The 26,743-nt window shown below is 47.6% G+C and overlaps 1 protein-coding gene across 3 annotated transcripts; it reads left to right on the top strand.

Moving 5' to 3' along the window:
* Nucleotides 1–1,230: 1,230 nt before the first annotated feature.
* Nucleotides 1,231–26,347, top strand: LOC142716468 (oocyte zinc finger protein XlCOF29-like). 3 transcript variants are annotated; one of them, XM_075848700.1, is made up of 6 exons: nt 1,231–1,332; nt 21,059–21,222; nt 21,676–21,928; nt 23,801–23,898; nt 24,011–24,165; nt 26,267–26,347. In XM_075848700.1, exons 2-3 carry the CDS (start codon nt 21,145–21,147, stop codon nt 21,901–21,903), a joined length of 306 nt encoding a protein of 101 aa, XP_075704815.1. In that variant the 5' UTR covers nt 1,231–1,332; nt 21,059–21,144; the 3' UTR covers nt 21,904–21,928; nt 23,801–23,898; nt 24,011–24,165; nt 26,267–26,347. The 3 variants fall into 3 exon arrangements, with proteins under 3 accessions (XP_075704815.1, XP_075704816.1, XP_075704814.1); XM_075848701.1 differs by having other exon boundaries at nt 24,054–24,165; XM_075848699.1 differs by having other exon boundaries at nt 23,801–24,165.
* Nucleotides 26,348–26,743: the final 396 nt, after the last annotated feature.

Here is a 26,743-nt window from a genome sequence, read left to right on the forward strand (position 1 = left end):
GTGAGGGGTTTATATTTCCAGTGATTGTGCGGTGTGAGGGGGTTTATATTTCCGGTGATTGCGCGGTGTGGGGGGGTTAATATTTCCGGTGATTGCGCGGTGTGAGGGGGTTTATATTTCCGGTGATTGCGCGGTGTGAGGGGTTTTATATTTCCGGTGATTGCGTGGTGTGAAGGGTTTATATTTCCGGTGATTGCGCGGTGTGAGGGGTTTATATTTCCGGTGATTGCGCGGTGTGAGGGGGGTTTATATAACCGGTCGGCATCGCGCAGTTTCTTCGGAGGACAGAGGAAGCCGCGATCTCTAACTGATCAGACGCCGCCATCACTATTAATCACGAGGGGTTAAGCGGCCGGGATTGCGCTGTCTCTGATCTTGGCGGTTGCAGGCGGCTGTCAGTAGCCGTGTACGGTGCAGGCTCCGCTCCTTCTAGTGTGACGGCGCACGTACAGCATAATACTATAGATCTGATGTCACCAAGGGGTTAATCCCTCCTGTATTTTATATTTACACCACTTAAAATAAATAATAATAATCACCAACACTGTGCCAGACAAAAACGCACCAAAACCGGACAGAAATGACCTCATGTAACCTTACTACTGCATCATGGGAAATCTCCTGACTGATAACAGAGAGAACACTAAACAACAGCGGTGACCGGAAGTCACGTACACCCGACCAGCGCTGCTCTCTACATCATACACGGCAACAGCTGAAGGACCAGTAATGACGTCACCACCATGTGACCGGGAGAAGAGAGGCGGAGCTTATAACTGGAGAGGAGGCATAGCCCCACCCCTCATGTGACGTAATCATGAACGCTTCTCAACATAGCACAGGAGACCGGACCACTCACAGAGCTCCGCCCCCACATGTCACGTGATCAGCTTCATAGGTCTCCACCTCTTTTCTCAAATGATAAGCTCCACCCGTCCCAGTCACGTGGTGGTGATGTCATCACAGGTCCTTTTACCATAACACATTATATTTTGCACTGTTATGACCGATATATGATGCTCAGGACCCCTCATGTCACTTGATCATCACACAGGTCCTTCATACATCGCTCAAACGTCTAAGCTCCCCGCCCCTGATGCCGCGGTCACGTGACCTTGATATCCAAGGTCCTTCCACCTCTGCCTCTCTCCACTAATAAGCTCCGCCTTTTCCTGTCACTTGGTGGTGACGTCATCACAGGTCCTTCCGCTGTTACGTGATGAGGTAAAGAGCAGCGCTGGTCGGGTGTTCTCTCTGTTGTCAATCATTGAGTGACCCCGCCCACTGGACTCCTAGCCCGGATTTAACCCCTCCAGTGCCGGCCTCTTTGGGGTAAGTGGTTATTTCTGGTCTTTGTAGTGGTCGGATGTTTTGTGGGACGAGTCGTGTTTTGTAATGACATAATATTCGGGACATACAACTTATTCACTGACTTTTATACATTTCTTGTTAATGTCGTTCACCGTGCGGTTTAAGGGAATGTTCACACGTAGCGAATACGACCCACAACACGCAAGGAAATCACCCGAATATTCACCCCAAATGGTGGCCGTATAATCCCCCCGAATATCTACTCCAGAAATACAACAAGGCCGATCCTCACCTCTCCCAGCGTTACCATAGCAACACGTCCCTGCTCTTCCGGCCGTGTCCAGGTGACCCCTATAATGACATGTGACCTCTCCGGCCTGTGATTGGCTGCAGGGGTCACATGACGCCTTCTTTTTTATATATGTGTAACCTGCAGCGTTGCTGTGAACACGCGGTGGAGCCGCAGAGGATTCTGGGAACAATGGCGGTTGTTGCGGAACTTGACTTTCCATTTCACTTAATGGGGAAATTCTGCAACAAATGCGCCGCGAATCCGCGGTATAAATGCGATATCCTGCGTGTCTATAATCCGCACCGCAGGTTAACCCCTTAATCACCAGGACGGGTTTAGTTGTTCCCTCAGATCTATTTCTTGTTTCTTTTTCTGCCGGTCCCGCGGTGCGAGGATTACATTCTGCCGGACGATACCAAATTTCTATGGTTTTTTTCATGATGTGCGATATTTACATAGAAATAACTTTTTGTTAGAAAACAATGTTATTTAGTGTCGCCATATTCTCATAGTTGCCAACAGTCCTGAATTTGCCGGGACTGTCCCAAATTTACAGAGACAGTCCCGGCAAATAACTGTCCCGGCCATTTTCAATTGTATTTGCATCCTCAGGACGCAGGTACTACTGAATACTGTGGCGGAGCAGGAAACTCTCCGCTCCCTGCTCTGCCATTCACTCCTCCGGGAGCGGAATACCCGGCCAGAGCGTCGGCAACCCTCTGACTGGGGATTCTACACTTAGCCTGGGCTCAGTCACTGACACATTAACGTTACTGAAGTGTTTAGACAGTGAATAGACATTCCTTCCAGCCAGGACACCATGTCTATTCACAATCCCGACACTTCGGTAACGTTTCTGTGGTACTTACAGCAGAGCAAAGTGTAATCTCGCGAGATCTCGCTGTAAATGACCGGTTACAGGGAGATTACGCTTTGCTCTGCTGTAAACGTTAATGAAGTGTCGGGATTGTGAATAGACATCGCGTCCTGGCTGGAAGGAATGTCTATTCACTGTCTAAACACTTCAGTAACGTTAATGTGTCAGTATAAGACAGCAGATCGTGAACAACGCAGTGTCACTATGCACTGACTAAATGAATGGGGAGGAGTGCATGACGCTGATTGGTCAGTGATTGGTCAGCGTGATACATTCCTCTGTACAACGCCCACTTGCTCTAAAGTAAAAACACGCCCACTTGGGCATTAAGAAACTCATTAGCATAAATGTAAAATCGCTCCTAACGTGGTAAATATAGATCGTTTTTCTAAATATAAAGCATTACTGTCACCGACATTACAGCGCCGATCACATCATGTAGGAAATGGGGCACTTCTGCCAATTAACCCTAAGCCCAGAAAATGGCAAAAAGGCATCTAGCAAGCGGACAGCGTGACCAAAAGACTCATGAGGGCTGCGCAGGAAAAGGACCTTCTCGTCAGCGTACAGGCCCACCACAGCAGACCCTCCCTCCCACTGCACACCAGTTACCATAGGGGTGGATCTCAATCTAATAGCTATAGCTTCAATGGCAATAGCAAATAAAACCGGTGAGAGGGGACATCCCTGCCGCGTACCCCGTGCCAGAGGAGAAGAATCAGAGGGGATGCCATTGACCACCACAATAGCCATAGGGGATTTATAGAGAAGTTGGATCCATGAGATAAATGTAGGAGCAAAGCTGTGAAGGCCGGCCAGAAGGAAGGAGCACTCAACAGAGTCGAACGCCTTCATAGTATCTAATGAAGCGACAGCCCAAGGCAAATGACGCATTCTACCCATCTGCATAAGTGTCTGTACACGTGTAATGTTTATAGATGTAGATTTACCGCGCATGAATTCAGTTTGGTCAGGGTGAATAATTGTGAGAACAACTTGATTCAGTCGCTTTGCCAGGATCTTAGGTAGGATTTTATAGTCCACGTTAACTAGGGAAATTGGTCTATAAGAACCACAATCAACAGGGTCTTTATCCGGCTTCAGTAGCACAATGATAGAAGCATCATCAAATGTAGAGGGAAGTGAGTGGGTGAGTAAAGCCTGGTTAAGAGTATCTAACAACATGGGGCCCATATGTTCCCGATACCTCCTATAACCTTCAATAGGGAGCCCATCAGGACCTGGGGATTTATGGAGAGACATTTCCTGAATAGCCTCTTGAAGTTCCGCCATCATCATAGGGGAGTCAAGCAATGTAACCTGCGATGAAGAGAGAGTAGGAAAAGTCAGATCACTCAGATAAACTACAACGTCTGCGATGGTATGATTAGAGGTGGAACTATATAAAATGGTATAGTCCTTTCTAAATCTGGTAGCAATGGCATCCCCCTCTGTTAATAGACCACCCTCATTATCCTGAATTGGAGGAGTTATTGTGTCTAATTAAGTGGGCCAATAACTGACTGGATTGATTCTCCATCTCAAAATAATATTGACGTGTAATAAAACAATTTGCGCTTAGTCTTAAGGTGAAGCACATGTTTATATAAACGAGTGAAATGTAACCAACCTGACCAGTATCGCACTGTGGTCCGAAATCCCCCTGGAAGAGAGTGATATGGAGGACACATAAAGCAGGAGAACCAAAAACATAATCAATCCTGGAGAGAGCCTGTCTCCCAGGAGAATGACAAGTGTATTCCAGAACCTGTGGGTGACAATGTCTTCATAGATCAATCCTGGAGAGAGCCTGTCTCCCAGGAGAATGACAAGTGTATTCCAGAACCTGTGGGTGACAATGTCTTCATAGATCAATCCTGGAGAGAGCCTGTCTCCCAGGAGAATGACAAGTGTATTCCAGAACCTGTGGGTGACAATGTCTTCATAGATCAATCCTGGAGAGAGCCTGTCTCCCAGGAGAATGACAAGTGTATTCCAGAACCTGTGGGTGACAATGTCTTCATAGATCAATCCTGGAGAGAGCCTGTCTCCCAGGAGAATGACAAGTGTATTCCAGAACCTGTGGGTGACAATGTCTTCATAGATCAATCCTGGAGAGAGCCTGTCTCCCAGGAGAATGACAAGTGTATTCCAGAACCTGTGGGTGACAATGTCTTCATAGATCAATCCTGGAGAGAGCCTGTCTCCCAGGAGAATGACAAGTGTATGCCAGAACCTGTGGGTGACAATGTCTTCATAGATCAATCCTGGAGAGAGCCTGTCTCCCAGGAGAATGACAAGTGTATTCCAGAACCTGTGGGTGACAATGTCTTCATAGATCAATCCTGGAGAGAGCCTGTCTCCCAGGAGAATGACAAGTGTATTCCAGAACCTGTGGGTGACAATGTCTTCATAGATCAATCCTGGAGAGAGTCTGTCTCCCAGGAGAATGACAAGTGTATTCCAGAACCTGTGGGTGACAATGTCTTCATAGATCAATCCTGGAGAGAGCCTGTCTCCCAGGAGAATGACAAGTGTATTCCAGAACCTGTGGGTGACAATGTCTTCATAGATCAATCCTGGAGAGAGCCTGTCTCCCAGGAGAATGACAAGTGTATTCCAGAACCTGTGGGTGACAATGTCTTCATAGATCAATCCTGGAGAGAGTCTGTCTCCCAGGAGAATGACAAGTGTATTCCAGAACCTGTGGGTGACAATGTCTTCATAGATCAATCCTGGAGAGAGCCTGTCTCCCAGGAGAATGACAAGTGTATTCCAGAACCTGTGGGTGACAATGTCTTCATAGATCAATCCTGGAGAGAGCCTGTCTCCCAGGAGAATGACAAGTGTATTCCAGAACCTGTGGGTGACAATGTCTTCATAGATCAATCCTGGAGAGAGTCTGTCTCCCAGGAGAATGACAAGTGTATTCCAGAACCTGTGGGTGACAATGTCTTCATAGATCAATCCTGGAGAGAGCCTGTCTCCCGGGAGAATAACAAGTGTATTCCAGAACCTGTGGGTGACAATGTCTTCATAGATCAATCCTGGAGAGAACCTGTCTCCCAGGAGAATGACAAGTGTATTCCAGAACCTGTGGGTGACAATGTCTTCATAGATCAATCCTGGAGAGAACCTGTCTCCCAGGAGAATGACAAGTGTATTCCAGAACCTGTGGGTGACAATGTCTTCATAGATCAATCCTGGAGAGGGCCTGTCTCCCAGGAGAATGACAAGTGTATTCCAGAACCTGTGGGTGACAATGTCTTCATAGATCAATCCTGGAGAGAGCCTGTCTCCCAGGAGAATGACAAGTGTATTCCAGAACCTGTGGGTGACAATGTCTTCATAGATCAATCCTGGAGAGAGCCTGTCTCCCGGGAGAATGACAAGTGTATTCCAGAACCTGTGGGTGACAATTTCTTCATAGATCAATCCTGGAGAGAGCCTGTCTCCCAGGAGAATGACAAGTGTATTCCAGAACCTGTGGGTGACAATGTCTTCATAGATCAATCCTGGAGAGAGCCTGTCTCCCAGGAGAATGACAAGTGTATTCCAGAACCTGTGGGTGACAATGTCTTCATAGATCAATCCTGGAGAGAGCCTGTCTCCCAGGAGAATGACAAGTGTATTCCAGAACCTGTGGGTGACAATGTCTTCATAGATCAATCCTGGAGAGAGCCTGTCTCCCAGGAGAATGACAAGTGTATTCCAGAACCTGTGGGTGACAATGTCTTCATAGATCAATCCTGGAGAGAGCCTGTCTCCCAGGAGAATGACAAGTGTATTCCAGAACCTGTGGGTGACAATGTCTTCATAGATCAATCCTGGAGAGAGTCTGTCTCCCAGGAGAATGACAAGTGTATTCCAGAACCTGTGGGTGACAATGTCTTCATAGATCAATCCTGGAGAGAGTCTGTCTCCCAGGAGAATGACAAGTGTATTCCAGAACCTGTGGGTGACAATGTCTTCATAGATCAATCCAGGCCAAACCTTCTATCAGCTGACACAAAGGAGTAGTGGGTGTTAAATTATGGGCGGGATCTTGTGAGAAACGGTCTATAGCCGGAGACATTACCTAATTTGATGTACAAAAGCAATAGCTGCCTGAAGGACGGAGGTGTTAGCCTGTGGTGGATTATATATACACAGAATAACATATGGCTTCGTGTCTATTTCAGCATAAACAAAAACGAAACCTCCAGCTGGGTCTCTTCGCGTCTGTATTGGATTCCATCGTACAGTGCGATGTATCAGCAGGGAAAACCCTCTAGAATAAAAAGTGTGAAAGGAGTGGCACGCCCATTGTATCTAAGGTTTCTTAAGGTAACTAGATCTTTCACTAATGAGGTGAGTCTCCTGTAAACAGATTAGGGGGGGACGGGATCGCCTAATATGAGGGAACCCCGAGGCCCGTCATCAAGGAACAATTGTCATCACCCTCTTTATTTTTGAGGTGAGTAGATCACGTTTTACGTGGAGAGGAATTATCTTCGTCCTGATCAGTACGAGCAAAATCTTTTAGCTTATCCACTGCAGACTGAGGTTTAGATTTACGCATGGTGCACAGTATAGCTGAAATAGGTAGGTCTCACCCCACCAATACAGTAGCAGGAAAAGTAAGGCAGCAGATACAGTCTCCTTTTAACAGAGTATGGCACACTGGTAGGAAGTTATATATGGTAAGTAAGCTCTATAGACAAAGAACCGGGTAGGCAGGCAGTCCCAGAATGTATAGTGAGCAGGTGAGCCAAATCAGTGACATAGATGTATAACAGGCATATATGCAAAATGGCTCCGTTAGGCCGCAACTCACCACCCAGATACTGGTAACAATGGAATCTCAGGGTCTCCCCTGAGAGAAATCAAAACTGTCGTCCCCAACTGAGCCTGAGGTCTGTACCTTCACCGGCTGTCAGGGGAGACAGAGAAAGAATGTTTCACCATGCGTGCCTTGCAGACACAGACAGGCCGCCATTAACCACCAGCCGCCACGAGGAACAGAAGCCCATGCAACCAGGACCTCGGAGTCTGACAGAGAGGACCAAAAGACACCTGGGAGAAGCAAGAGATGTCGGGCATAAACAGTGTACCTCCGATGCAAGTGGATGCAAGTCCTTCGTTGTCTCCTGGGCTGGGTTAATATCAAGTGGAAGTACGTCGAGTGCAGGCTGCAGCAGAACACCAGGCCGTCGTGCACTGTTTCCGTCCGCAGGGCCGACGAAGTCACCGAAGAATGTCCCCGGGTAGCCTGCGAGGGGTAGAGGTATGCCCAGAGTTTGTCTGGTCCCAGTAAAAAGATTTACCAGCCAGGATGACAGGATAATCAGCAGGAGAGGTTACGGTCCCCGGGAGCTCAGCTCAGATACGACTATCCATGCTGCTTGCTGGCCACGCCCCAAAAATAATAATAATATTTAATAATATCATATATTATTACCCCTTTAAGGACACAGTATTTTGTCCTCTAATTTTGCCCACACAGTGTTTTGCCCCCTAAGTGCCATACACAGTAGATTTCCCCCTGTAGTGCCCTTACACAGAATAATGTATGCTTAGTGGCCTTCACACAGTATAATGCCCCCCTCCCCTCGCTGGCACACACACAGCCCCCCTTGTAGATAGTGCCCCCTGTAGATTGTGCCATACAGCCTCCCTGTAGACTGTGCCATAATCCGCCACCCCTCCTTGTTGAGTGTCATACAGCCCACCACCTCCCCCTTGTAGACAGTGCTGTTCATTCCCCCACCTCCCCCTTGTAGATCGTGACATACAACCCCCCCACCTCCCCCATGTAGACCGTGCTATACAGAGCCGCAACTCCCCCTTGTAGATCATGCCATATAGCCCCCCACCTCCCCCATGTAGACAGTGCCATACAGCCCTCACCTCCCCCTTGTAGACAGTGCCATACAGCCCCCCACCTCCCGATGTAGACAGTGCCCCAAACACAAAAAAATTGTACACCTCTAGGCCCCGTTCCCAAGACGAACTGCGCTGCTCCGCGACGGGATCCTTGCGTAGGCCGGCGTGATCCTGTAGCCTAGTGCAGAGTTTCCCAACCTTTTCGGACTCGAGGCACCACTGGAGAAATAAAATTTCCTCAGGCCACCCCTACCAAAAATTGTTTCGAGAAAGACAGAAAACAGCTAAAAACAAGCACTACACTGAGAATATGTTCACACAGCGTTTTTTGTAAGGCAGAAAATATCTTCCTCAAAATTCCTTCAGGAATTTTATAATGCCCCCCTCCCCTCGCTGGCACACACACAGCCCCCCTTGTAGATAGTGCCCCCTGTAGATTGTGCCATACAGCCCCTCACCTCCCCCTTGTAGACAGTGCCATACAGCCCCCCACCTCCCAATGTAGACAGTGCCATACTCCCCCCAAAATTCCTTCAGGAATTTTAAGGCAGATTTTAAATTGACAGCGTTGTTTGACTTTTTTTTTTTAAGCCGTTGAAGCTAACGGAAAAGACGTAGGCAAAGAAAGCTCCAAACGAACGCCACAGGTATTTTCTGCCTCCTATTAACTTTAATTGGAGGTCAGAGGTGAAAACCACTTGAAGACCATCAGCCCGCCACTCACAGATTCCCCTGTAGATAGTGCCACACAGCCCCATTGTAGATGATAGAATCCCCCCCCCCCCTTCCTGTACATAGCGCTACTGTAGCTCCCTGAAAGAGCGGAATCCCCCTGTGGCTGGAGATTCCGCTCCTGGACGGAGCGCTTGATGACTCTGTCTATTTATGGACAGTGACGTCAAGGGCCTCTACTGAAGTGGAATCCCCGGTCACTGCATCGGCAACGCTGTGGACCGGGATTACGCTTCAGGAGTTGCCCCTGATGTCACTGTCCATATATGGACAGAGACATCAAGCGCTTCATCCAGGAGCGGAATCCCCAGCCACACAGTGGCGCTAGCAGATAGCAGAGCTGGGAGATACCTTCCTGCTTTGCTATAGTATTTAATAGTACCTGTGTACTGATCACGCAGACACTATTGAATGTGGCGTTGCTACAGCTGTAGCAGCTGCTAGCGGTGCCGCCGGCCATGGGGGGCCGATCCCGACTGGCAGCATGGGCGTCCTCATTCCCGGTGTCGCCGCTATGGCTGCTATGGGCGGAAAGGCGGATGCTGAGTCACCGGGCCCGGGCGCTTCTGAAACAAGCAGGGGAAAGGTAGCCAGTGCAGCGCCCCCTTCCACCTGCTAGAGTGATGCACCCAGTGCAATGGCACACCGTTCTGGCCGGCCCTTTGTGGCACTATGTACAAGGGGGGTGTGGCGCTTTCTACAAGGGGATGTTTGTGGCGCTATATACAAGGGGGGTATGTGGCGTTATCTACAAGGGGATGTGTGTGGCATTATCCACAAGGTGATGTGTGTGGCTCTCCCTACAAGGGGGCTTTGTGTGGCGCAATCTACAGGAGGGCTGTGTGTGGAGCAATATACAAGGGGGTGTGGTGCTTTCTACAAGGGGGGGGTGTGGTGCTATCTACAGGGGGGCTGTTTGTGGCGCTATCCACAGTAGGACTGTTTGTGGCGCCATCTACAGGGGGCTGTGTGTGGCGCCATCTACAGGGGGCTGTGTGTGGCGCCATCTGCAGGGGGCAGTGTGGAGCGCCATCTACAAGGGGCACTGAGTGTGGCGCTATCTACAGGGGGCTGTGTGTGGCACTATCTACAGGGGGGCTGTGTGTGGCGCTATCTACAGGGGGGCTGTGTGTGGCGCTATCTACAGGTGGGCTGTGTGTGGCGCTATCTACAAGTAGGCTGTGTGTGTCCCTATCTACAGGTGCGATGTGTGTGGCCCTATCTACAGGGGGGCTGTATGTGGCCCTATCTACAGAGGGGCTGTATGTGGCCTTATCTACAGGGGGGCTGTATGGGGCCCTATCTACAGGGGGCTGTGTGTGGCGCTATCTACGAGCTCCATCTACAAGGGGCACTGAGTGTGGCGCTATCTACAGGGGGCTGTGTGTGGCGCTATTTACAGGGGGGCTGTGTGTGGCGCTATGTACAGGTGGGCTGTGTGTGGCCCTATCTACAAGTGGGCTGTGTGTGGCCCTATCTACAGGGAGCACTGTGTGGCACTATCTACAAGGGGCAGTGTGTGGCATTCCCTACAGGGAGCAATGTGTGGCATTCCCTACAGGGAGCAGTGTGTGGCATTCCCTACAGGGAGCAGTGTGTGGCATTAGCGCCGAAACGCGCGTTGGGGTGGACCTTGGCTGCATTCATTCTGTTCATTCATTATGGGTATGTGAGACCTCATCTATTTTGTGTACTTTACTTACCTTATTACGGAATCTCTGCATGTTTGATCCCATTGCATTTATAAATGACATGTGTGTTGTTACGTTTATTGTACCATAGTACTGCTAACTTATTTTTTGACTATAGGGTGTGATTCTATTTAGTCTACAGTACTTTGCATTCACATATGCACATAGCTGACCTATTTACTTTAATAGACTATACTCTCAAAGACGCTCACACACTCATGTCATATTATTTTCCATCAAGGGATACACATGTGTCTCGCTAACCGTTCATATATAGATACATGGTTTGGTTAATGCTCCAGTCAAGGATCCGTGTTTTTACTGTGGGTTTATGGATTCTTTTTACATGTCTTATTATATGTTAATAAAATATTTTTGTATTTTCATTACTTCTTTGTTTCTCAGCATTTATTTTCTCTTTTGGTCTCGCTATCTACAGGGGGCTGTGTGTGGCGCTATCTACAGGGGGCTGTGTGTGGCGCTATGTACAGGGGGGCTGTGTGTGGCCCTATCTACAGGGGGGCTGTGTGTGACGCTATCTACAGGGGGGCTGTGTGTGGCGCTATCTACAGGGGGGCTGTGTGTGGCGCTATCTACAGGGGGGCTGTGTGTGGCGCTATCTACAGGGGGGCTGTGTGTGGCGCTATCTACAGGGGGGCTGTGTGTGGCGCTATCTACAGGGGGGCTGTGTGTGGCGCTATCTACAGGGGGGCTGTGTGTGGCGCTATCTACAGGGGGGCTGTGTGTGGCGCTATCTACAGGGGGGCTGTGTGTGGCGCTATCTACAGGGGGGCTGTGTGTGGCGCTATCTACAGGGGGGCTGTGTGTGGCGCTATCTACAGGGGGGCTGTGTGTGGCGCTATCTACAGGGGGGCTGTGTGTGGCCCTATCTACAGGGGGGCTGTGTGTGGCCCTATCTACAAGGGAGCAATGTGTGGCATTCCCTACAGGGAGCAATGTGTGGCATTCCCTACAGGGAGCAGTGTGTGGTAATATCTACAGGGAGCAGTGTGTGGTAATATCTACAGGGAGCAGTGTGTGGTAATATCTACAGGGAGCAGTGTGTGGTAATATCTACAGGGAGCAGTGTGTGGTAATATCTACAGGGAGCAGTGTGTGTGGTAATATCTACAGGGAGCAGTGTGTGTGGTAATATCTACAGGGGGGCTGTGTGTGTGGTAATATCTACAGGGAGCAGTGTGTGTGGTAATATCTACAGGGAGCAGTGTGTGGTTATATCTACAGGGAGCAGTGTGTGGTTATATCTACAGGGAGCAGTGTGTGGTAATATCTACAGAGAACAGTGTGTGTGGTAATATCTACAGGGAGCAGTGTGTGGTAATATCTACAGGGAGCAGTGTGTGGTAATATCTACAGGGAGCAGTGTGTGTGGTAATATCTACAGGGAGCAGTGTGTGTGGTAATATCTACAGGGAGCAGTGTGTAGTAATATATACAGGGAGCAGTGTGTGGTAATATCTACAGGGAGCAGTGTGTGGTAATATCTACAGGGGGCAGTGTGTGGTAATATGTACAGGGAGCAGTGTGTGGTAATATCTACAGGGAGCAGTGTGTGTGGTAATATCTACAGGGAGCAGTGTGTGTGGTAATATCTACAGGGAGCAGTGTGTGTGGTAATATCTACAGGGAGCAGTGTGTGTGGTAATATCTACAGGGAGCAGTGTGTGTGGTAATATCTACAGGGGACAGTGTGTGTGGTAATATCTACAGGGAGCAGTGTGTGGTAATATCTACAGGGAGCAGTGTGTGTGGTAATATCTACAGGGAGCAGTGTGTGGTAATATCTACAGGGAGCAGTGTGTGTGGTAATATCTACAGGGAGCAGTGTGTGGTAATATCTACAGGGAGCAGTGTCTGTGGTAATATGTACAGGGAGCAGTGTGTGTGGTAATATCTACAGGGAGCAGTGTGTGTGGTAATATCTACAGGGAGCAGTGTGTGGTAATATCTACAGGGAGCAGTGTGTGGTAATATCTACAGGGAGCAGTGTGTGTGGTAATATATACAGGGAGCAGTGTGTGGGGTAATATCTACAGGGAGCAGTGTGTGTGGTAATATCTACAGGGAGCAGTGTGTGTGGGGTAATATCTACAGGGAGCAGTGTGTGGTAATATCTACAGGGAGCAGTGTGTGTGGTAATATCTACAGGGAGCAGTGTGTGTGGTAATATCTACAGGGAGCAGTGTGTGGTAATATCTACAGGGAGCAGTGTGTGGTAATATCTACAGGGAGCAGTGTGTGGTAATATCTACAGGGAGCAGTGTGTGGTAATATATACAGGGAGCAGTGTGTGTGGTAATATCTACAGGGAGCAGTGTGTGGTAATATCTACAGGGAGCAGTGTGTGTGGTAATATCTACAGGGAGCAGTGTGTGTGGTAATATCTACAGGGAGCAGTGTGTGTGGGGTAATATCTACAGGGAGCAGTGTGTGTGGTAATATATACAGGGAGCAGTGTGTGTGGTAATATCTACAGGGAGCAGTGTGTGGTAATATCTACAGGGAGCAGTGTGTGGTAATATCTACAGGGAGCAGTGTGTGTGGTAATATCTACAGGGAGCAGTGTGTGTGGTAATATCTACAGGGAGCAGTGTGTGTGGTAATATCTACAGGGAGCAGTGTGTGTGGTAATATCTACAGGGAGCAGTGTGTGTGGTAATATATACAGGGGGGCTGTGTGCGTGGTAATATCTACAGGGAGCAGTGTGTGGTAATATCTACAGGGAGCAGTGTGTGTGGTAATATCTACAGGGAGCAGTGTGTGTGGTAATATGTACAGGGAGCAGTGTGTGTGGTAATATCTACAGGGAGCAGTGTGTGGGGTAATATCTACAGGGAGCAGTGTGTGGGGTAATATATACAGGGAGCAGTGTGTGTGGTAATATCTACAGGGAGCAGTGTGTGTGGTAATATGTACAGGGAGCAGTGTGTGTGGTAATATCTACAGGGAGCAGTGTGTGTGGTAATATCTACAGGGAGCAGTGTGTGTGGTAATATCTACAGGGAGCAGTGTGTGTGGTAATATCTACAGGGAGCAGTGTGTGTGGTAATATCTACAGGGAGCAGTGTGTGTGGTAATATATACAGGGGGGCTGTGTGCGTGGTAATATCTACAGGGAGCAGTGTGTGGTAATATCTACAGGGAGCAGTGTGTGTGGTAATATCTACAGGGAGCAGTGTGTGTGGTAATATGTACAGGGAGCAGTGTGTGTGGTAATATCTACAGGGAGCAGTGTGTGGGGTAATATCTACAGGGAGCAGTGTGTGGGGTAATATATACAGGGAGCAGTGTGTGTGGTAATATCTACAGGGAGCAGTGTGTGTGGTAATATGTACAGGGAGCAGTGTGTGTGGTAATATCTACAGGGAGCAGTGTGTGTGGTAATATCTACAGGGAGCAGTGTGTGGTAATATCTACAGGGAGCAGTGTGTGTGGTAATATCTACAGGGAGCAGTGTGTGGTAATATCTACAGGGAGCAGTGTGTGTGGTAATATCTACAGGGAGCAGTGTGTGGTAATATCTACAAGGGGCAGTGTGTGTGGTAATATCTACAGGGAGCAGTGTGTGGCATTCCCTACAGGGAGCAATGTGTGGCATTCCCTACAGTGAGCAGTGTGTGGCATTCCCTACAGGGAGCAGTGTGTGGTAATATCTACAGGGAGGAGTGTGTGTGGTAATATCTACAGGGAGCAGTGTGTGTGGTAATATCTACAGGGAGCAGTGTGTGTGGTAATATCTACAGGGAGCAGTGTGTGTGGTAATATCTACAGGGAGCAGTGTGTGTGTGGTAATATCTACAGGGAGCAGTGTGTGTGGTAATATGTACAGGGAGCAGTGTGTGGTAATATCTACAGGGAGCAGTGTGTGTGGTAATATCTACAGGGAGCAGTGTGTGGTAATATCTACAGGGAGCAGTGTGTGTGGTAATATCTACAGGGAGCAGTGTGTGGTAATATCTACAGGGAGCAGTGTGTGTGGTAATATCTACAGGGAGCAGTGTGTGTGGTAATATCTACAGGGAGCAGTGTGTGGTAATATCTACAGGGAGCAGTGTGTGGTAATATGTACAGGGAGCAGTGTGTGGTAATATCTACAGGGGGGCTGTGTGTGTGGTAATATCTACAGGGAGCAGTGTGTGGTAATATCTACAGGGAGCAGTGTGTGTGGTAATATCTACAGGGAGCAGTGTGTGTGGTAATATCTACAGGGAGCAGTGTGTGTGTGGTAATATCTACAGGGAGCAGTGTGTGGTAATATCTACAGGGAGCAGTGTGTGGTAATATCTACAGGGAGCAGTGTGTGTGGTAATATCTACAGGGAGCAGTGTGTGGTAATATCTACAGGGAGCAGTGTGTGGTAATATCTACAGGGAGCAGTGTGTGTGGTAATATCTACAGGGAGCAGTGTGTGTGGTAATATCTACAGGGAGCAGTGTGTGTGGTAATATCTACAGGGGGGCTGTGTGTGGCAATATAAATTCTTCACACCGCGCAATCACGGAAATATAAAACCTCTCACACCGCGCAATCACCAGAAATATAAACCCCTCACACCGCGCAATCACCGGAAATATAAACCCCTCACACCGCGCAATCACCGGAAATATAAACCCCCCACACCGTGCAATCACCGGAAATATAAAACACCTCACACCGTGCAATCACCGGAAATATAAACCCCTCACACCGCGCAATCACCGGAAATATAAACCCCTCACACCGCGCAATCACCGGAAATATAAACCCCCCACACCGCGCAATCACCGGAAATATAAACCCCCTCACACTGCGCAAACACCGGAAATATAAACCCCCCCACACCGTGCAATCACCGGAAATATAAAACACCTCACACCACGCAATCACCGGAAATATAAACCCCCCACACCGCGCAATCACCGGAAATATAAACCCCCCACACCGTGCAATCACCGGAAATATAAAACCCCTCACACCGCGCAATCACCGGAAATATAAAACACCTCACACCGCGCAATCACCGGAAATATAAAACTCCTCTCACCGCGCAATCACCGGAAATATAAACCCCTCACACCGAGCAATCACCGGAAATATAAAACGTTCTGTTTCTCAAAATGGCGTCGCAAAACTGTTTTCTATTTTGGACAAATTTTTCTTTCCTTGTCGAAGATAAATCTATAAATTTGGTGTCGTCGTAATCGTATTGACCCGGAGAATAAAGGTAACAAGTTATTTTCACCGCATGGTGAACGCTGCAAAAACGAAACCTAAAAATCAATAGGATTCACTGCGTTTTCCGCTATTCCAGCCCACAATTGTTTCCTCTTACCCAGTACATTATAGGGGACATTAAAGGGGTTTTCCACGATCGGACAACTGACGACCTCCACCAGATAGGTCATCGGTATATGATCTGTGGGGGTCTGACACCCGGACCCCACACCGCTCAACTGCTCCGGCTGCCTCCGGGCACCAGACGTCCATGCTGAAAGCAGATGCTCCGGTCACGGAATAGAGCGGTCGTGCTGCTGTGTTAAAGTGAATAGGAGCAGAGCATTTAGTTCTGCAGAACGGCCGCTGTTCAGTGGTCGGAGCCATTTGCTTCCGGCTCCAACTACTGCATACCGATCAGAACATCCGGCAGCAGGAGCAGCTGATCTGTGCGGGGTCCGGGTGTCGGACCCCCACCATCATATACTGATGACCTATCCAGTGGAGGTCATCCGTTGTCTGATCGTGGAAATCCCCTTTTAAAATTACTTCACGTCCAGCACAAGACATGTTCTCATACGGCTATGTCAACGGAAAAACCAAAAAGTTCTGGCTTTTGGAAGGAGGGAGGAAAAATTTGAATTGGCTGCGTGTCCAAGGGGTTAAGTACCGTATATGTCGGCGTATAAGACGACTGGGCGTATAAGACGACCCCCAACTTTTACCCTTAAAATATAGAATTTAAGATATACTCACCATTTCGTGCAGGAGCGCTTCACTATGGCCATCGGCGGCAGGACCCAGGACTCTCTGTCTCTTTGAACTCGCGCATGTGCAGATAGGCTGCTTCATCGCTCGAGATCTGAGAGGCAGGGAATGAGAGGAAAGGGCGGGCCAGAGGATCTTACAGAGATGTTCCCTGGCGGCTAATACCGGCTTCCCTCAGATCCGTGGCGGATTCCGTGCATCCCGGGAGCCTGTGTACCGGACTGCAGGCTCACAAGGTAACACACAACCTGTGTGTAGACAATATGTAGACTAGGGATGTCACGATACCAGAATTTGGACTTCGATACCGATACTTCGTTTAGTATTGCGATTTCGATACCAATTCCGATACTTTTGCCAACAGTAATAAAAAAAATATTCTTCCGTTTTCTGATGTGAGGCGCGACGTGTGATGAATTTTGAACGCACCTCACATTAATAGTAATTAATCCCATCATGTTTCTCAGTCATATTGGGTTAATGTGCGAGGTACATGATGGGGTTAATTACTATTAATGTGAGGAACATGGAGGGTAAATTCATCGCACCTCGCGCCTCACATTAATAAGTGAATGAAAGCCGTGTTTATTTCATTTTTTTACAGCGTACACATCATAAATGATGCAAAAACATTGTTGTCCGCGCCATTACTGAATGTGTGTATTTTATGTATTGAGACTTATTTTAATGTTTATTGTAAAAAAGGTGAAGGTGTATTTATTTTTTTTACAATTTAACAATACTTTGTTTTTACTTTATTTTTAAACTTTAATGTACTGACATATATCAGATATGTGCCAGTACATTAACCTGTGGACGGATAATACACAGGCAGTTGTTAGGACATACTTGGGTATGTCCTAACAACATGAAATATGGTAAGACAGCCCTGGGGTCCGTCAATAGACCCTGGGCTGTCTGCCCATATATGGTATGGCCCTCGATCGCGTCACAGGAATTCCCTGTGACGCGATCCAGGGGCATCCCCCCTTCTCACTTTCCCCTGAATGCTGCAGTCAGCTGTGATCGCAGCATTCAGGGGAATAACGGCGGAGATGAGCGGTTTCTCTGATCTCCGCCGTTTATAGAGCGGGGCTGCGGCTGTGTAATACAGCCATTGCCCCGCTCCTGACAGGAAGTGCGCGCGCGGTCAGCATGAGGTGATGCGGCCGGCGCTGCACTAATGAGCGGCAGTTCAGGCACTGAAGACAGAACATGGGGGTGTTTTGTAGCGCGCCCGCCATGTTCTGTCTCCAGTGCCGCCGCTCATTAGTGCAGCGCTGGCCGCATTGCATCATCCTGACCCCGCGAACTTAACATGACTCAGGAGCGGGGCTGTGGCTGAATTACACAGCCGCAGCCGCGCTCCCATACATTCATGTGTATTATACTGAGCTGTGCGGCTGCAACGTGCATCCCTAATGTAGACAATATCCGGCATATAAGACGACCCCACACTTTTGACATTTTTTTAAGGGTGTAAAAAGTCGTCTTGTACGCCGATATATACGGTACATAAGAAGAGACAAACATTATTGAATGACTGACTGGTCCAGAGGGAGAGAGACCCTGCCCTCGTAGACTACTAGGGGAAGCACGGGAGAAATCTAGACGATGATGTGAGGAACAGATAAAATGAGAACAAAGAAGGTCTTGTGAGGACCGGAGATTATGTGTGGGGAGGTATCAGGAGATTAGGGCAGAGATGTTTGGAGGGGATGGTTTGTTGACAGCCTTGCATGTCATTTTTAATATGTATAACTTAATTTAGTAGGCAATGGGTGGCCAGTGACCGCAGAGGTGGAATGAGGGGAGAGGTAGATTTACCCTTGCAGCTGAGTTGAGAATGGGTAGGAGGGGTGCAATAATGTTAGATGGGAAGCCACAGAGAAGGGTGTTGGAGTAGTCTAGACAGTAGATGAGGGCATATATACTAGCATTTATGTCTGTTCGAGGAAAGACTGACTTCAAGAGAGTTTTTGAGGTGGAGACAGCAAGAAGTGGTAAGCGCTTGGCTGTGCTATTTGAAATTAAGGGTTATCCCAATGCAGCGGACCTGTGAGACCGGGAAACGTGTGGAGCCATTAACTGTGATTTGATAGTTCTGGTAAGGGGGTTGAGTGAAATGGGGTAAAGATGATTCCGTTTTCTCCATGTTAATCTTAAGGAAGTGGGAGGTGAAAGAGGAGATAACTGTTAGACACTCTAGATAGCAGGGAGGTAACATCAAGACCAGAGGTAAATTTGACCAAAGATTTAGATGGAGAAGAGTAAGGGATCCAGAACACTGAGACCCATAAGGGAGCGATAGTAAATCTTTAGTTGGTAAGGTATGAGGAGATCCAGGAGAGGGCCAAGTCTGTGATGTCAAGGGACTAGAGAATTTGTATCAGGAGGGTGTGTTCGACTGTGCCGAAGGTGGTGGACAGGTCTAGAAGGAGGAGCACAGATTAATGTAGAAGCAGAGGACAGGTCTAGAAGAAGGAGGAGCACAGAGTAATGTAGAAGCAGAGGACAGGTCTAGAAGGAGCACAGAGTAATGTAGAAGCAGAGGACAGGTCTAGAAGTAGGAGCACAGAGTAATGTAGAAGCAGAGGACAGGTCTAGAAGGAAAGGCACAGAGTAATGTAGAAGCAGAGGACCGGTCTAGAAGGAGAAGCACAGAGTAATGTAGTAGCAGAGGACAGGTCTAGAAGGAGGAGCACAGAGTAATGTAGAAGCAGAGGACAGGTGTAGAAGGAGGAGCACAGAGTAATGTAGAAGCAGAGGACAGGTCTAGAAGAAGGAGGAGCACAGAGTAATGTAGAAGCAGAGGACAGGTCTAGAAGAAGGAGGAGCACAGAGTAATGTAGAAGCAGAGGACAGGTCTAGAAGAAGGAGGAGCACAGAGTAATGTAGAAGCAGAGGACAGGTCTAGAAGCAGGAGCACAGAGTAATGTAGAAGCAGAGGACAGGTCTAGAAGGAGGAGCACAGAGTAATGTAGAAGCAGAGGACAGGTCTAGAAGGAGGAGCACAGAGTAATGTAGAAGCAGAGGACAGGTCTAGAAGGAGGAGCACAGAGTAATGTAGAAGCAGAGGACAGGTCTAGAAGGAGCACAGAATAATGAAGAAGTGGGGGAACAGGTTTAAAAGGAAAAGCACCAAGTAATGTAGACGATGGAGGACAGGTCACGCTTTACAGAAGTCTGTGTGTAAGATGTGACTGCTAAGTGATAAGATAATGCAGAGATCCTGCACACCCAGCACAATACATGCTGCTTCCTCACACTAAACTACCAGGACATACACACTGTATTGGTGGGACGTTCTGCGCATGCACACTGGTCTGGCGGGATCTTCTGCGCCTGCACACTGGACTGGCGGGAACTTCCGCGCCTGCACACTGGTCTGGCGGGACCTTCCGCGCCTGCACACTGGTCTGGCGGGACCTTCCGCGCCTGCACACTGGTCTGGCGGGACCTTCCGCGCCTGCACACTGGTCTGGTGGGACCTTCCGTGCCTGCGCACTGGTCTGGCGGGACCTTCCGCGCCTGCGCACTGGTCTGGCGGGACCTTCCACGCCTGCGCACTGGTCTGGCGGGACCTTCCGCGCCTGCCCGCTGGTCTGGCGGGACCTTCCGCGCCTGCCCGCTGGTCTGGCGGGACCTTCCGCGCCTGCCCACTGGTCTGGCGGGAACTTCCGCTCCTCCACACTGGTCTGGCGGGACCTTCCGCACATGCTCGCAGGACTGGCGGGACCTTCCGCACATGCTCGCAGGACTGGCGGGACCTTCTGCACATTCACACGTGACCGCCGGTTCCCATTAACCATAGTTAGTATCTGTCTTTCAGATGTGAATAAAGTTGCTATCCGGTAAAATAATCTACAAGGAATAGGGAAATACTTTAATAATTAAGAATTTTAGATGTCTCTGAAGATCCAGGATCTCTGAGGTAACTTCTAATATCTGTAAAAACTTATATTAGGGGTGTATTCATTCATAAAGGGCATCTGTCACACTGACCACCAGTCTGATCTGTTGGCAGCAGATTATATAGCAGGAGGACCTTAGCAGATTGTGTCTCTCCATTCTTTTCTATAGGAGTTACAGGAACCGCCTAACAAGGCCACCCAGAGGTGGAGCCGCATCTATCAGACATTTCTGCCATATCCTGGGGAGAAATGTCCGTGTTGGGAATACCCCTTTATTCCATGTGGTGACGGCTCTGAGAAGATGTTTCTCTCAATGATGAATAAGTGAGGTTCTGTATGTCACACATGATGATGCCCCCTGTATGATTTCCATCTTCTCCTTTCTTCATAAAGACATCTGCAGTACTAGATCCTCCAGTTCCTCCAGTTTTCTCATCTTCTCCTCCACAACGTTCCTTCTCCTGAATGACCCACCAAGGATGGACAAGGACAGGAATGAGATGAGCAGAAGAATATTAGACTTCACCTTGGAGATCATCTACCTGCTGAGCGGAGAGGTAAACTTTTCTACATTATAGAACAAGTCACACATAGGGAAGGGAGAATACATAATAGGAAGAATCCCGTGTCCTGTATAACAGCGTCCAGACCTTCCAAGTGACGTCAAGAAGCTGAAGATCAGCCACCAATATGGTCAGTTATGTGTCATGTCACCAATGCAGCAATAGTAATGTAGAGCAATGAGAATCAGGAGGATCAGGATGACCTCTATATAGAAACCTAGAAGATGACGGCAGGAGGAGAGCACATGGTCCATCTAGTCCCCCCAATATTATTTCCTTTTTAGTTTTGGCCTCGTTCTATTTTCTCAATGTCTTTTTGTAGGTGAGGTCTCCAGTATTACAGATGTGGGGTCACTAGAGGTCTATACAGCGGGGTCACAATCTCCCTCTTTCTACTGAGGTGGGAATACTGTGTTCAGTTCTCTAAGTGTCTCTCTCCATACACAGGAGTACACAATAGTGAAGAAGACATTGTGTGACTGTACGACTCCCATCATCCATGAGTCAGGAGGATGGAGCAGTAGTCCCATCACAGAGCCTCCCCCTCACTCCCGGATACATGAGAAGAAGATCTTAGAACTGATCTACAAGATGACGGAGCTGCTGACTGGAGAGGTGACACTGCTGGGAATGCTGGGAAATTCGACAGTAACCGCACTGGAGGTGTCTCGGTGATGACTATCTGTAAAGGATCTGCCAGGTACTACGTCTGTGTATACTCCCGGGATTAATCAGTCGACACCTGAGGCCAGACCTCTTAGACTGACACCGGCTCCCACCAACCAGGGTGGCAGGCTCAGGAGTGGGAGAGCCTATCGCGGCCTGGTCAGTCGGAGTTAGCTCCGCCCCCTGTCCATTTATACCTGCCGTGTTCTCTTCCTCTGCTTGTTGAGGCCTTAATACCGTCATGTGCAGTACATATACACGTGTGTACAATGACATGTAATGTAGGAGCTCCACAATTTCGGCTCCTTTTACATCACATTAGATCCCTACATTTCGTGCTGCCGGCTGCTCATAATTCTGCATTAGAGGTCACATTACATTGTACAGCGCTGGCGGCCGTTCTGGATACAGGAGCCATGAAGACGAGCAGGACGCGCTGTCTCCTAATGCAGAGTTATGGGCAGCCGGCAGGGTGGACTATGGGCAGTCGTGCTGTAGTCAGAAGTAAACCTGGTAATACAAGTCATGTAGAAAGACGATTATCGGCACACTCCGGCAGTATAATAGTTTCCTATATAATGTCAGTATAATCGGAGGTTCTCTTTAATATTACAAGTTATGGGTACTAGATTCTGGAGATGGGACGGTGATCCAGGGATTTATTCTGATTTCCAGATTTGGAGTCGGGGAGGAGTTTTCCCCTAATGAGACAATTGTCATCCATCTCATGGGGGTTTTATCTTCCTCTGGATCAACACGGTCGGATTATAGGTTGGTCTTGATGGACTTGTGTCTTTTTTCATCCTTAGTAACTATGTAACACAGAATGTATGGAGCTAAATTTACCTCTAATATAAAGTACAACGTGTTCTGATAAAACAATCTCACAATGTCTTGGATAAGTAAAATCTTATTCCCACTTATGATACGTCTCCACATGGCGTAAACACGGCGGAACGTCCAAAACTCATTTTTGGCGCGACGTGTAGATGAGATTTGTTAAAATCTCACCCTCATTGCTACTACTGTAATACGCTGCAGATTTCCTCGCAATTAAATACTTTGCAGAAAATCTGCATCTTATCAGCCCCGTGTGCACATACCCTTAAAGTAACACGTCAGATTTGAGAAATGGTTCTCTTAAACAGGTCAAAAATAGGCCATGGATTCCACTCCCAGAGGAGTCCCTGACATCACTGTCCATATATGGACAGAGACGTCAGGGGCTCCCTCTAGAAGCACAATTTCCAGCCAAGTTGACGGCAACGCTCTGGCAAATGATTCCACTCCTAGAGGGAGCTTCAGTGGCGCTATCTACAGGGGATGAGGTGCTATCTGCAGGGGTTTGGCATACGTTTGATTAAACTAAGGGGGAGATGTGCCGGCACTTGTGGAGAGAGCCGGCGGACAGAAAAGTACAACCCTGTTCCATTCTGCCAATATTTATTTATGTGACACCTGCCCAGGGCATCAGGAGTTGGAAAGTATATAGCCATGTCGTGAAGGGGTTAATTAATATGTATAGAAAATATTGCCTACAGAGGTGTACACAGCCTTTAAGAGGCTAATAAGCAAGTGACACCCAGACCATTTTTGGTTGCAGGTAACTAAATAGAGGAGTCCTGTGTCCCGCCACTTTCATGTGTATCCGCGTCCACAGAGGGCAGATACAGGTAAATATTATGGCGGAGCAGGGAGCCAGTTACGCCCCGCCATTCGCTCTGGTAGGGCACAGTCTCCTTTAGGCCTGTGGCTTACAAGGTGCAGGGACCTCGACACCGGTAGTGAGGACCTCAACATTGTAATTCCGGCTCTGATCAGTAAACATAGAAGTGTAGAGAGAAGTGTGTGATATATAGACAGATATACAGTAGTCATGTATTCAGTCACTGTGTGTTTCCTACAGATGGATCCAGTAGGAGAAATCCGCCAGAGAGATGTCCCAGTCCTCTGTATTCCCAGGACTGTCCAGAGGAAAATCCCAATGTCCCAGAGAATCATCAGGTAGATGAAGCTGAGCCGTATACCAGATCTATATAGGGGGTGCGGAGCTTTTTGGTCCTCCGGTCATAGATGGGGTCATAGAGTTTGGTGGTTTCTTATGTTGATCTGTTAGATTCTTCGCACTCTCTGCTGTATTGTTACATATGTGAAATCAGAGGGAAGATCTGACTGATATTAAAGTGGAGGATGAAGAAGAAGAGCGGGTGAGGGGCGCTCAACCGTGTAAGAGTGAAGTGGAGGAGGAAATTCCAGGAGGTGTTACCAGAGGTCAGTAATAATGAATTTAGAAAGTGAACTCCGTGGTTTATTAACTCCTTAACGCCGAAGGACGGATATATCCGTCCTCAGCAGCTGCTAGTTCGCGCAGGAGGACGGATATATCCGTCCTGTGATGGCGCGGGTACTGCCAGTGTACCCACGCGATCAGCGGCAGGAGCACGGCTGTTATACACAGCCTGGCTCCTGCTGCAACTGCCGGAATCGAAGCGCGCTCCGATTCCGGCAGTTTAACCCATTAAATGCCGCTGTCAATAGTGACAGCGGCATCTAATGTGTTTGACAGAGGGAGGGAGCTCCCTCTGTCACCCGATCGGCGCCCCCGCAAACAAATCGCGGGTCGCCGTCGGGTTTCCATGACAGCCGGGGGTCTAACAAAGACGCCGGAGGCATGACCTAACAGGCTGCCTGTCAGTTTTACACTGACAGGCAATAATGCTTCGGTATACTAAGTATACCAAAGCATTATATATGCGATCGGCACATCGCATAGTGACGTCCCCTGGTGGGACTTAAAAAAAATATGTCAATCAGTTAAATAAAGTTTGTTAAAAAAAAAAAAAATAATTACAGTCAAAATCAAATAAAACTACTTTTTTTCCCAAAAAGTGGTTTTACTCAGTAAAAGTGTCAAAACAAATCACACATACACATATATGGTATCCCCGCGATCGTAACAACTTGACCAATAAAATGAACACATTAATTAAACCGCCGGATGAACGGCGTCCAAAAAAACTGCAAAAAACAACGGCAAAATTCTCTCTTTTCTCCCATTCCCCCCATAAAAAATAAAATTAATCTATAAGTCCTATGTACCCAAAATAGTACTAATGAAAACTACGCATTGGCCCGCAAAAATCAAGCCCACATACGGCCACATCGACGGAAAAATAAAAACGTTACGGCTCTTGGAATGCGGCGATGCAAAAACAAGTAATTTTTTTCTAAAAGGGTTTTTATTGTGCAAACGTAGGAAAACATATAAAACCTTTACATATTTGGTATCCCCGTAATCGTGCCGACCCATAGAATAAAGTGAACATGTTATTTACGCTGCATAGTAAACGGCGTAAATTTATAACGTGAAAATTAATGCTGGAATAGCGGCTTATTTTCAATATTCTCCTAAAATAAAGTTAATAAAAGTTAATCAATATATTATAAGCATCTAAAAATGGTACAATTACAAAATACAACTCGTCCCGCAAAAAACAAGCCCTTATACGGCGATGTCCACGGAATAAAAAAAAAGTTACGACTCTTGGAATGCGACCGTGAAAAAACAAAAAATAATCCTTGGTGATTAACGTGCAAAATGGCCCGGTCATTAAGGGGTTAAGCAGGACATGCTGTGTTTTTTGTTGTTGTTTTTTTAACCACATTCCTCCCCTTATACTTGGCGTCCTCCAGATTCCAACGCTGTCATTTTCTTTTTTGCCCCCCTCCATGTTGTTCCACTACAGCCCTTACTCCGTTTTGCACCTAACATATGCGTGTTGTAATTAACGGTACAAAGAGGAGACACCATCTCTCCTCAGTAGGCGTTGCCTCACTTTTTTCTGTGACGCTGTCCAATCAGAGCGGACCGCTTCACAGCGATGCAGAAAACCTGCTGATTTTGTGAAATTTCCTGCAGGTCTTTGCATCGCTGTGAGGCTGTCCACTATGATTAGATAGCGTCACAGCAATGAGCGAGTCAACATCTACTGAGGAGAGAAAAGGTCTTCTCCTTTCTGTTCTCTTTAAGGTGGGGTTCCTCCTTAGTTCTACATTACAGTAACACGTCAGACAATGTGTTATACATAGTGCAGGACCTGAGGGAGCTGTGACTGCACATAGAAGTTCTCTACAAGGTGTTCTATGAATCCGGTCATGCACTAGGTTTAGCATCAGATTTTGGGGGGCAGCGGCTGCGATTAACAGCTGCACTCTAGGCCGAGATCTAGGAAAGCTCAGTTCAACCACTTACAGAGAATGTGTCATCAGAAAATGATCTATTGTTTAAATCAAGTTTCTGTTAAACATATTTTTTATGATTTTTTGGTGGGTTTTTTTAATATTATTTTTTTGTCTTTATCTAATCTTGCAGTTTGCCCTCTGGCCAATGAGTCTCATAGTAGACTGCTCCTTACAGTTCTCAGCACTCATCTCATTATCATCACAGGCAGGATTACACTAACAGGTAACATCTATATATGTAGATAACAAAGAATCCACCATTCATAATAGACTGACCCTTCCTGTTCTGTAGAGATCATTTCTCAGCAGTCATCTCATTATCATCACAGGCAGGATTACACTGACAGGTAACATCTATATATGTAGATAACAAAGAATCCACCATTCATAATAGACTGACCCTTCCTGTTCTGTAGAGATCATTTCTCAGCACTCATCTCATTATCATCACAGGCAGGATTACACTGACAGGTAACATCTATATATAGATAATACAGAATCCACCATTCATAATGGACTGACCCTTCCTGTTCTGTATAGATCACTTCTCATCACACCTCTCATTATCATCACAGGCAGGATTACACTGACAGGTAACATCTATATA

This window comes from Rhinoderma darwinii, unplaced genomic scaffold, assembly GCF_050947455.1.
Source record: "Rhinoderma darwinii isolate aRhiDar2 unplaced genomic scaffold, aRhiDar2.hap1 Scaffold_4508, whole genome shotgun sequence".
NCBI classification, from domain to species: domain Eukaryota; kingdom Metazoa; phylum Chordata; class Amphibia; order Anura; family Rhinodermatidae; genus Rhinoderma; species Rhinoderma darwinii.